At 40.5% G+C, this 12,978-nt stretch overlaps 1 protein-coding gene across 1 annotated transcript in view; it reads right to left on the reverse strand.

Moving 5' to 3' along the window:
• Positions 1-12,978, reverse strand: part of LOC109848548 (CSC1-like protein At4g02900) — a 53,872-nt gene that overhangs the window by 24,153 nt on the left and 16,741 nt on the right. Inside the window, 2 exon segments of the mRNA XM_020418103.1 lie at positions 1,990-2,314; positions 10,905-11,150. Of these exon segments, the coding sequence (XP_020273692.1) occupies positions 1,990-2,314; positions 10,905-11,150 (571 nt within the window).

Here is a 12,978-nt window from a genome sequence, read left to right on the forward strand (position 1 = left end):
AAATTTAAGTTTAAGTTAAAGTTAATATTAAGTTTTTTGTTGATGGTAAACTTAAGTTTAAGTAAATAGGAAACTTAAGTTAACAATATTTTAGTTAACAATAAACTTAAGTTTAAGTTTATTGTTAACTTAAACTTAACAGTAACTTATATATCTTCAAGTATCACAATTAAAAAAAGAAAAAAGAAAATAAACGCCCAGAAACCGCTTAGACGCCCACCTAGACGACTAAGCGCTGGGCGCTAAGTCCGACGCCTAGAAGCGCTCAGCGTTTAATGTAACATTGAAACATGTTTATGCACAGTGTTGGGTGCATGGCAGGTTTGACATCTTTGGGTTCACATTAGACTGTAGCCTTGTGTAAAACTATGGGCGTCACAATACATAAATGCTTTGCTCAAGATAATAAATGTAAAAACACACACAGTTACACAAACACATACTCATGAACACATACAAATGCAACAGACATACATATGTTTCTAAACTAATAATAGGATAAATATTTTTTATGACTTTATATAGGAAATAAACACATATCATCATTGTATGTGTATGTCTCACTATGTCAAAGCCTTTTTCCATCAAGTAAGCTTTTTAACCTATGAAGGATTTATGCATATCAAATTCTCAATGCACAAATTGTATGAAAGAATATCGAAGTAGCATAAAAAACATCTTCTAGAAGTTTCGAAATAGTGTAGAAAAGTTAAAAGTATAAACAAGACATGCCCGGGCAGTGCAAAAAGTGTCGGTCTTCGGCACATTAAGATGAACATGGCTAGGACACAGAAGTGTGTAGATAATAAATGACCAATGATCCAAACAAAATAAATGGTCTTTGTTAGATGTATTGAGTTATATGTGTGGGTATACATCTTATTGATTGTATACCCTCCCCTAAACTCTATTGAAATAATTTGGTGGCTTTCACTTCTCTATCTTAAATGGTATCAGAGCAAGTTAGGTTCAAATCCCACCAGCAATGAATTTAAACCAGATTTTAAAAAAAAATGATACAGCTTCGTAAAGTACTGGTTTCGTCCCATAAAAAGGGTACTCAATTTGTAAGGGCATCTTAAATTATAAAATTATAACCCTTAACTCCGACTATAACTTCAGAGTTTTCATACAACGGCAGAGACTTTAAGAGAGCCAGCAAGGTAAGCCTTTTTACCTCGCTCTGCAATACATTCAACATCGGTTTGATTCCTCCAATGAGCTATTGACTATTAATACCTACGAAAATCCTTTGCTCTAAATAGCACCAGCTAAGCCATGCCTGCCCCATATGTTTCTAATGAAACACTAGACAATATCAGTTACAGTTAAACCAAATAATACACCACATTTTGCACTGGAAGAGAAAGCACAAAAGTGGAGGGAGGCACTCAGTATAATTGAGAATCCCGTACAGGAGAGAAAGCACATCGAGGAACTTAAATTTTTAAAAGAAAGTAAGGTAATCCTCTTATCAAACAAGGGACGTATATATGGCATCAGGGGGACTGTACAATTTTGGGAACTACAACTTGTATTTCGATTAGTTTGTTTGCATGCACACACTGTGCCTCCAGCATGGTCTTCTATAACAGCTTAAGTGTCCTGATAAGATACTAAGTACTTTGCATGCCATTCACTGATCAAGTGATCAGGGATGAAGAACATCCAGAAGTATGTTGAACTGGACTCTATTTTTCAGCCTATTCCAAAGCCAGAAAACTTCAGATCAATATGTTGCTTAGAAGTCAGCAGTTTCTAATTAAATCTGTATTAGTACTTCATAAAAGAGTGTAAAGTGCAACTTCGCAAATTTATGATAACAAGTATAAGAATTAATGATAACAAATACAGAGAAGCTCATTCAGAAGCCTAAAAACAACCTAAGATCAGTCGGCATTGATAGCAAAAAGATAAATAAAATATACTGAGAAAGTTAAATAAGCATAACTTTAAGCTTGCAATATGAAAGTTGCATAAGCAACTAACCTGGTGTCGGAAAACAACGTAAGATAAACTGAAGAAGAGAACTATGAAGGGCAGCAGGATAGGTGTCACCACTGAATAAACAAAGCCAAGCAAGAAATACAATTGTATTCTTGGTTCAGATGTTGCAAATTCCAAGCTCCCAGGATCCATAGCTTCTTCCCTATCTTTCTCAGTTTTAACTAAAAATGCATTCTTTAAATGGAAAACAACCAAGGGCTTTAACCTAAGAATCTCAGCAGCAACACCTGCCCAACCATCCACCATTATGTAAGTGATGAAAAATGTGGCTTTCATGGGAATGGACACACCAATTGTTTTTGGAATCCTGCAAAAGGAGTCAACAACAAGGTAACAAAGTCTGATTAGAGGCTAGAGCTATTTATTTGCAACTTTGTGCAGGTTGCAAGAAAGAACAGAGGGAAATATGTGTGTGTGTGCCTGCGTGTGATTGTGCACGCACGCGCGTGGGTGAGTGGGTGAGTAGGGTGCGCGTGTGCGTGCGTGTGGGTGGGTGGGTCAGTTGTTGGGTACGGGTACAGCATAGGTACAGCTCCAGACAGAAGTATTCCTGCAGCATAGCTTATACTTAACCAACCTCTTTAAATGTGAGATTAAAGTGCTCAACGAAATGTGTGTGTCTGCAATATCAAACTTTTAAACCATTTAAGCCTGAATATTATTTCAATGAATCTAAGTTTTAAACAAAATCATACGAATTCATTTGAAGAGCAACATTTTTCACCAATTGCTCCATCATGATTTTGATCCTCTAATATTTCCTCAGATGGCAATTTGCTGCTTTTAACAACTCACTTTGAGAACCCCATTCAACGTCACTGTCCACACATTTTCTTCATATAAACCATATTCAGGATGCAAATTACACCTGAGAACTCTTGTCCAATATCGCCATGTTACCAGAAAAAATTCTCAGATCGCAACACATACTGACATTGGACCAAGGCAAGCACAGGTTTGACCATACACAATTGTTCAGAATGTATGTTCCGGCTCCCATAAATTCAATTGAAGCAATTATCCTCTTTCATCAAACCTCCATAAGTCCGAAGGTGATTCAAGTCTCTAGAACTATGTAACATTTATTTCTGAACTAGAAGGGCCTGCTTTTACAGTAAAGACCAATGAAAGATTTACATATCGGTTTCCACCATTAGCAGCACCACAACTTGACGTCTAGGTTTCATCTTTGAAATTTATCTTATGTTTTCTTTGTATTGGAGAATTTCACAGGTTCTTTTTGGTTCATGAATGTAAGCTGCATACTGATTATTAGTGGTTTACTTCAACAAGCTTACAAGGCATCAGTGGCAAGCTCATCTCTTACTCATAAACAGTAAATTGAGACAAACTTAGAGGATTAATGCCTCTGAATAAATGGTTCTTCTTAAAGCCTTCTCAGTTAGATATGTCAACAAAACCCAACCCTGTTAGGTAAGAAACAGTTTGAATGATGATGTCGTTCAAATTAAGAACAGAAATGAATGTAAAGTACTCTATCAGCAGCTAATATTTAAAGTTTCAATGTCTTGGGAAAGGGGTGGATCCATTAGCCCACAAAAAAAAGCAACCTTTCAATACTCTAGTGACCTATATAAGACAAGGTATTGAAAGATTAGGGTTTTAAGATTACATCTCACTGATAGAATAGATTGGCTTATATAGCCTTACACCCACATTTACATAAAACCCCTCTAATATTCTTTAATTATATTATATTTTCAACACTTCTCTTCAAGATGAGCGAAAGATATCTATTAAGCCCATCTTGTCACACCCTCTAGCTAGATCTACTGAGCTAAGCTCTTTAGTCAAGCAGTCTGCAATCTGCTCATTAGTTGGAACATGACCTAACTCCAATAACCAACTGTTCAGCTTCTCCTTGATGAAAAATCTATCAATTTCAATGTGCTTAGTTCTGTCATGCTGAACTGGGTTGTTGACGATACTGATAGCTGACTTGTTGTCGCACCACAAACTCATCTTGGCCCCTTGGTCAAGGTTCAGCTCCACCAGCATGTTCTTCAGCCACATCAACTCCGCAACCCCCAAGGCCATGGCTCTGTACTCTGCTTCAGCTGTTGATCTTGCAACCACAGATTGCTTTTTACTTTTCCAGGAGACTAAGTTGCCTCCTACAAATATGCAATACCCTGAGGTAGACCTCCGATTATCTCCGTAGCTAGCCCAATCTGAGTCACAGTAGCCCTCAATGTTCACATGGTCACTTCTGAATCTTAGTCATTTGCCAGGAGCACTCTTCAGATACCTCAGTATCTAATATACTGCATCCATATGACTCTTCCTTGGGTCATGCATGTAGCGGCTCACTACGCTTACCGTAAATGAGATATCTGAACGTGTCTGACTCAGGTAGATCAGCCTGCCCACCAATCTCTGATATCTCTCACGATCAACAGGTTCTCCTGCCTCAGCACTCAGCCTGAAGCTCTGATCAATCGGTGTAGCAGCAGGTTTGTACCCCAACATCCTCGTCTCTGTAAGAAGATCCAGTGCATACTTCCTCTGGGAGAGAACAATCCCCTTAGGTCCATGAGATATCTCTATCTCAAGAAAGTATCGAAGCTGACCCAGATCCTTCACTTTGAATTCTTTGCTCAATCTTACCTTGAGCTGAGCAATCTCCTTCTCATCATTCCCTGTGATGATCATGTCATCCACATACACTGTCAGCATAGTGATGTGACCCCCACTTCTTCTGAAGAATACAGTATGGTCGGCATTGATCTGTTTGTATCCCATACTAACCATGACTCTCCTGAACCTGTCAAACCATACTCGAGGGGACTGCTTCAGCCCATACAGAGACTTCTTCAATCTTCAGTCTGCAGACCTTACCCACAGTCTGTCCTGTGTCACATCCAGGTGATATCTTCATATACACCTCTTCCACTAGATCTCCATGAAGAAACACATTCTTCACATCTAGTTGGTGTAGTTCCCATCCACCATTTGTTGCCAGAGAAATCAGCGTCCGAACAGTACTCATCTTCGCCACTGGTGCAAAAGTCTCATCGTAGTCAATGTCGTATGTCTGGCTGTATCCTTTTGCCACTAGTCGTGCCTTATATCGTTCAACTTCCCTTCTAGGTTCTACTTCACAGTAAACACCCACTTACATCCCACTGTTCTTTTCCCTGCTGGCAGTGTCGCTAACTCCCACGTGTGGTTCTTCTCAAGAACACTCAGCTCCTCACGCATAACAGCCTTTCACTTTGGGTCCTTCTTAGCATCCTGCTAGTTATTAGGTATAATAACAGAATCTAATGATGCAATGAATGCTCCGTGTGAAGGGGATATATGAGAATAGGAAACAAATTGAGCTAGATCCTAACCATATCTCTTAGGGGGATTTTCCGTATTACTGCGAGTGGTCCTCCTTTCTGACATTGGTGCAGGGAGAGGGGCAGGAGTAGGAATGATATACCTAGATTGGAGGGTGGTGTAGGTGTCTCAGGAGTTAGAGCAAAACTGGACGAGGGACTAGGCACTGGCACTGTTATTATAGGCACCTCTGGCTCCTTCCCCCTCCTACTGTATGTAAGCAACTCCCCTTGAGCTGTAGGCCTAACACCCCTTGTCTCCTCCTCCTCCCCTTCGTCTTCATCCTCCTCTTCTGAGTACGGGATCGAAATTGGGATTGACCCCTTTGAGCTCTCACTATTCTCCCCCTCTTGCCTCATACCTCCAGTATCGGGCAAGTCGCCAAAAGGTGAAGTAACCCCCACTGTGTAATACGGCTCGAGCTCCCGAAACTGCACATCCATGCTGACTAACAGTTTTTTTTCCACCGGGTTCCAGCAGACATACCATTTCTGGGTGTCATTGTATCCCACGAATATACACTTCACAGCCCTAGGGTCTAGCTTCCCAACTGATGGTCTGTCATCCTTCATAAAACACAAACAGCCAAATACCTTCAATGATAGGACCCCCCGTTATCTCCCTTCAGTGTCTCACGGGGAGACTTCTACTCCAACACACTTGAGGGCATCCAGTTGATTAAGTGAGTAGCAGTCAAGACTGCTTGTCCCCACAACACCTTTGGGACATTCATCGCCATCATTATACTCCTAGCAACTTCTAGGAGATGTCTGTTCTTCCTCTCTGCTACCCCATTCTGAGCTGGGGTGTATGGGCATGTAGTTTGGTGTAGAATCCCCTGAACTGACAAATACTCCCTAAGTGTTCTGTTGGTATACTCTGTCTCATTATCCGACCTCAACACCTTTACTGCTGCACAATACTGAGTCTGGATGTGCTTATAAAAATCTTTGAAACAGCCAACTATATCATTTTTGTTTTTCATAAGATACACCCAAGTGACTCTAGAGAAGTAATCAATAAATGTTACAAAAAACTTGCATCCATTTATAGAATTTACCGGGCAGAGTCCCCATACATCAGAGTGTATTACTTCAAACTTACAAGAACTCCTACTACCCGAACTAACATAAGAGCTTCTAGTCAGTTTCCCAAACTCACAAGCATCATACTGCAACTTCTGTTTATTTACTTTTCCAAACAGAGTTGGATACATTTTACCTAAAATGCCAAATGATGGATGTCTCATTCGTTTATGGTAAAGCATCAACTCATCTTCTGCACAGACTTTAGCTCCTCTTGTTCCCGTCCTCTCCACCACGGATGTCAGCGCTGAGTCCATCTCTTCACGGTCCAAGTACCACAGTCCGCTACGTCATGTTCCAGTCCCAAGTCTTCGCCCTGTTCCTTTCTCCTGAAAGATCACCTTGGAAATGTCAAAAGAAATAATACAATTTAGTTGGAGGATAATGACACTAATGGATAACAGGCTAACAGGAAATGAAAGAGCATACAGAACATTAGATAAAGTTATAGAACCTGTACAACTAACAGTGCCCTTACCAACCACATCCTGTGTTGTACCATCAGCGATCTGGATGCTCACTGCTTCTGCTAAGTGCGTGTAGGATAAAAACTCATTGGCATTGCCTGTCACATGTCTGTATGCTCCAGAATCCATTATCCAGGCGGTAGGTCTTCTCTCGTTTGGGTGTGCACGAAGGGCATAATTAGCATAGTCTCCTCTAGAGAGAGTAGTGGATGACCCCTCAGACACATCACCTACTGCTCTTTGCTTCCTCCTCAGTGCTGCCAAGAGAGCCCGATCCTCATCAGTGAATATCATCTCAGCTTCTTCTTTCTTTTCTGCCACTGTCAAGTTTACCCGGTGACCTCCTCTTCTACCTCGCCTGCCTCCATAGCCACGGCCACGGCCTCCAGCCTGACCACGTTCACCCCAGTTCCTCTCCCTGGGTGGATTAGGGCATATCTGTCTCAGATGCCCTACCTCTCCGCAGTTAAACCACTGTCTAGTCTCCCCTCTGAATATAGTGTTATCCGGATTGGATACCACCAGTGCAGACTTCTCCCCTGTAAGTCCACCTGTTCCAGCCTGTAGCCTGATACGGCTCTCCTCCTGTATCATGGTCGAGACTACCTCCTCCAATGGTGGGATCTTCCTCTGGGTTAGTAGCAATGCTATCCTCTGCTCATACGCTGGAGCCAAACCACAGAGAAACATCATGGTCCTCTTCTGCAAAGAGGCCCCGCGCTCCTTGCACTCCGGGTCCTTGCAACTCGTTAGGGGCGAGAAGTGATCGTGATCGAGCCACAAGCGCTCCAGCTCTGTGACGTACTCCTGTATAGTCCTCTCTCCCTGGACTATAGCGCTGATCTCCTTCTCGATCTGGAATACCCTAAGGTTATTCTCCACTCCATCGTAGGTCCTCCTTAGCTTCTCCCAGACATCTTGCACTCTCCCAAGGTCATTCACTGTGACAGCAATTGGCTGGACTACAGAATTTAAAAGCCAGATGTACACCAACATATGAGTGGACTTCTACTCATCTCTTTCTGCAGAGCCCTCAACCGGCTCAGTCTTCTCTCCTGTTAGATATCCCTCCAGGCTCCTCCCGGTAAGGGTATATTTCACCCGTCACGACCAACTCAGATATGTCGTGGGTCCATCGAGCTTTACATTGATAGGTGGAAGCTCCACCTTCTTGGGTGGTGGCTTTGTCGAGCCTTCTCCCTTCGACAACTTCATCAGTTGCATCAGTGTTGAGATCTCATCAGGATTTAACTTCTTGATGATCTCCTCCATCGGATTTTTACCCGTCTCCGTCATCGATCCAACTTGTATTCTTGTGGTGCGCAACGAAAAATCCGGGAACACTTTGACAGCACAACAAGAGAGTTAAATCAATAAGAATTCCTGTTTCACTAAGGAAACAAGAACCAAAAAGCAAGATATCTCAACAATATGAGATATCAGCGTTTCCTCTCATCAGTTTGAGGACTGACCTGTCGAGGGAACCTAAACAAGCTATTATAATTCGAGAAAGTAAAAAAGAGTCATCTAATACAGATTACAGATCCCCTTTATTTTCTTTTTTTTTTCTTTTCCTTTTCTTGGATCTAATCAGCACATCCTGACCATCTTTTCTTCCCTATAAATCAATAAATACCAACTCCCAAAAAAAAGATTACAGATCCCCTTTATTTCCTTTTTTTCCCTTCTTCTCTTTTCCCCCGACAAATCCCCGAATCACAAAAAACTCCCCAAAACAGTGGAACCCTAATGGCGACGACATCTCTTCGAAAGCCACCACTCGCCTCCCTTCCCCACAATCGGGTCCTCTACGTTCGCGTCTCCTTCATCGACGCCGACGCCACTAACTCCTCCGACGGTGAAGACGACGGAGGACGCTATCGTTTGAGATCCGAGGATGCGCGCGGTGAAGGTAACCGAAACTGGAGCCAAAGTTGGGCGGCGGAAAGCGTGGTACTTCTAGAGTTCTCCGGCGACGATGGCGGAGAGCGATTGAAAGATTAGGGTTTTAAGATTACATCTCACTGATAGAATAGATTGGCTTATATAGCCTTACACCCATATTTACATAAAACCCCTCTAATATTCTTTAATTATATTATCTTTTCAACACAAGGTCTGACCAAGATTAAAGGAAGTTGATAATTCAAGGCCCACACTGAATTCACATTAGCAGCTGAACATGATTAACTCCCACCCTTCCCCTGAGATAAGATAGAAACTTAGAAGTAATATTTAGTTTAAGGATCTACCAATTTTATTATTTCCTTTTAGCATATTTTTATGGTTAGGTAATATCTTGATAGAATAATTTCTTGGTTAAAAATGAAAAAAGTTCAGTGCAAATTCCAGTTAAAGTTTACACTTCAGGTCAAGATTCATTGTAACTGCAACAATTTTTTATACTTGCTCCTGATCATAGATCCTTTCGGATAGGCTGAAAAGTTACATAAATTGGATGAAAAATGAATTAAAAGAATATGGGAAGAGATATATTTAGAACCATGGATCATAAGATAACAAGCACAAGGATTAGAAAATTTAGATCAAAATTTCTTCAATGATGGGGCTCTTTTGTCCTTTTGATTATGAAGGTGTGTAGACTTATACTTACAAATTTGCACTTTATCTCCTTTAGTAAAAAAAAAGGGACTAGAAAAACTAAGTCAATTTTTATACTTAATATTGTTTCCTGTTCTAAATTAACTAGCTATGACATTTTGTAAGTGATGTAAGTAATTTTGGTTGCCTATAATTTAATTCCGGGTGAAAGATGTACATATTTAAATCTTTATAGTTAATGTTACTATCGTTAGAACATTTATTTTTATTTATATGGAAAGGACCATGGTCCATATATTTATATTATTGTTATGCAACTTTTGAAGTTTAAAATGCATCACAAGTTTAAAATGCATCACAACATTAAGAGATATAAAGAAAAGTTATGTGCATATGTTATATGGTGTTATGGTGCTTTCAGTCGTCAAATTATGATCCCTTGTCAACAACAGGAAAAATCTCCCCCATTACGCCTAATTCGGTCAACTCGACCCATGGGACTGCCAGGGTCCCGATCTAGCTGACTCACCGAGTCGACATCTCGTTGGGTCGACTCAAACGACGGTACTTGTCAATACTCTCGTCAAAGACGACCCGCCACAAGCCTACTCAGCTAGTTAATTAGCCGGCAACGGGAACCGACTCGAAAGGCGGTACTTCTCGACACCCCTCGATACAAGCCAAAAAACAACTTCAACCTCGAACTCCCCGCTGACAGCGCATCAACATCACATTAAATATTTGACAGGCGTCATATTTCTCCATCCCCGGCACTATTTGTGGTACATCGAACCACACCGGCTTCGTACGCCGTCTATCCCATCTCATTAATGACGAAATGACCGCGCCCATTCCTTGACCACTCCATAGCTGACACCTGTAAAGTCGACGCTGACTTAGCCGCCAGCTCAGACTCGGCCGAAAGAGACCAAAACGCCCCTCCTACATGACTATAAAAGGGAAAATTATTCGCAATGCGAATGTAAGCAATTTTTCTGCTTCTTTTCTCCATTTCATAGCACTTTAGAACTGTGACAGTTCGTTTTTCCCAATTGAGCACCTTGCTAACTTGATCGTCGGAGGAACAACGGGAGAAATAGGCCCTGCCCTTTTACGAGTTGCTACCCGTGCAGGGAAGAACAGTTCAACTCAAAACCAGATATTCGGAAAAGTTAGCAGTCCCTAATCAACTCAGTTCATATTAGTTTACCTGTGTGATATAGACCATCAATATATGGGTGTTGTAACATTCATTCTATTATGCCCAAATCGAGAGAAAAAACATGTCTTCGTCACTGCTTAGAGGAATCTTTCTAGAACCTGGTCTATATACATAGCAATCCCACTCTTGAAAGAGAAAAAAAGTGATAAGCCGTGTTAAACATCTTAGTGCTAGAAAGTTCTGTGTGCAGCAAACTAAATACAAGAGAAGACATACTCGTTAGCAGATTGATTGATAAATTTACGGAGTTGCTGAAATGCTGTTCCAGTGATTATGCTCCCAAGAAACACATTAACAAAGATGAAAAGGTAGTACTTCGCTGCTGATCTTCTGTCCAATGCTGACAGCGATGTGTAGCCCTCTATCTTGGACATAGTCATGAGTATGGATGGAAGAAGGATAAGAAAGATTTTCAATGCGATCCCTGGCAGAAAACCTTGAATGAACGACTTAATGACAGGCCTGCGAAGAATTTCCTAAAAGTTAGCATTTTACATGACAAAAAATAGTTTAACACCACACGCAAAAGCATTTCAGGCTAACCAAGTAACTAGAAAGGAACAGTAATGAACATGAAAAGATTCGCTTGCATTCAACCTGAACAAGGTTGACCAGCTGGTCTGCTGCTGCTTATTTTTACAATCCTGGCCAAATCAGGCTAGTATTGGGACTTTCTGGTGAAAGTCGCTGAGGTTTCGCACTTGTAGTAAAATGCAATTCTCCCCAAGTAGGAGTTCAATTGAGCAGAGATTGTAGCATGAAAGAAACCTTGCAATTCTCATCTTCTAGTATCACGGAAAAGGGCAATAAGAAGAATCAGTAGGACCATATACCTGCTCTCCCAAAAATGTCTTGTGTCTATATTTTCGTTTTTTCATTGGCTTAAAATTCTGCACAATTATAGATATCAATTTGAGCATATGGAAGCTGTCTTCTCCAATTTCAGCAATCAATTTCCTCTCCATCCACAAAAATTTTCTCAAAAAAATATAAATCTAGCAACATCAAATTGCGTTAGTTGAGCTTTTCTAGAGCAGTAAGAGGCCTCTTTCTCTCTTATCCTTCTTCTTTTTCCTTATCTGTCTTTTAGGAATAAAAACTTTTTCATTCTACTCTTGCGTTAGTTATATATGTAGCACTCACTTCTTGATCTGGTTTCAGCATTAGTTCTTGTAAGATTTGGGAGCGAACGTCTTCTCTAACTCGCTTGTGGGGTGGGATTCACCAACTTCCTAAGAAGAGAAGTTTTATTCTCATTCAATCTGAGAACAAGAAGTTTTGTTCTCATTCAATCTGAGAACAGTTAAGAGGAGATTAGATCATGGATCTAATTTGGGAACAAATTGACAACAGCTAGATTTAGAGATCAATTTCAGAATATTAAACCTTTTGGGGCAGATATTTTAAAAATCCTGCAGAATATTAAACCTTTTGGGGCAGACATTTTAAAAATCTTGCAGGATAATTATAGGTCCACCACTCATAAACTTAAGTTTTAGGATACAGGGGCCATTAGCATGGTTTGAAGCACCAAAATTAAACACTGAGTCAACTTCCATCTTAAACATTAACTGCCTCCTCCTCACATATGTCATCTTTCAAAATCTATGCATGCAGACTGTTGAAAATGTAGTACAATAATTGTTGGTCAACTACTCGCCAGCTTAAACCTTTTCCTACTTCTCAACAAATGAAGACTCAAGTCGGTTTTTCCATAACAGAAATAGCAATAAAGGCTACTGGTTACTATCCACTACCACTGTAAACGGTTTAGTGTCACATGAATGGTACACTAATAATAATTCTTTTTCGACACGAGAAGATTTTACAATTACTCTAAATTCCTATCTGCACTCAATTTCAATAGATAAAATTATGAGGTTGGCGTGCTATCCTTTCTCCTATCACATTGTGACAATCACCGCTGACCACATTGCATTTACATTGCAACAGGTCACTGAACTGCCTCTGCACCACTAAATATAAACATGGATTTTTCACCTTAATGACTGAAATTATTGTTGGATGGAGCTAGATGGAGCTGCAATTTTTGACCAAAAGGATTGCGGTCCACGCTCACATTGTTTTTGATAGGAAGGAGCCGCATTCCTTGATATATCAGAGTTAGGCACCGAAAACGAAGAAATTGCGGAGCCACATTTGTTGATAATTTGGAATTGAGTTTGCCTATAAAAGGAGCAGGCTTCAGAGTTCATCCTCACTTAGATCTTTCCAATCTCCAAATTCAAATAAAAAGTGAGAGAAAAATAGAGAGAGTTTATCCTTATAT

Source organism: Asparagus officinalis, chromosome 7 (genome assembly GCF_001876935.1).
Source record: "Asparagus officinalis chromosome 7, Aspof.V1, whole genome shotgun sequence".
Taxonomy (NCBI): domain Eukaryota; kingdom Viridiplantae; phylum Streptophyta; class Magnoliopsida; order Asparagales; family Asparagaceae; genus Asparagus; species Asparagus officinalis.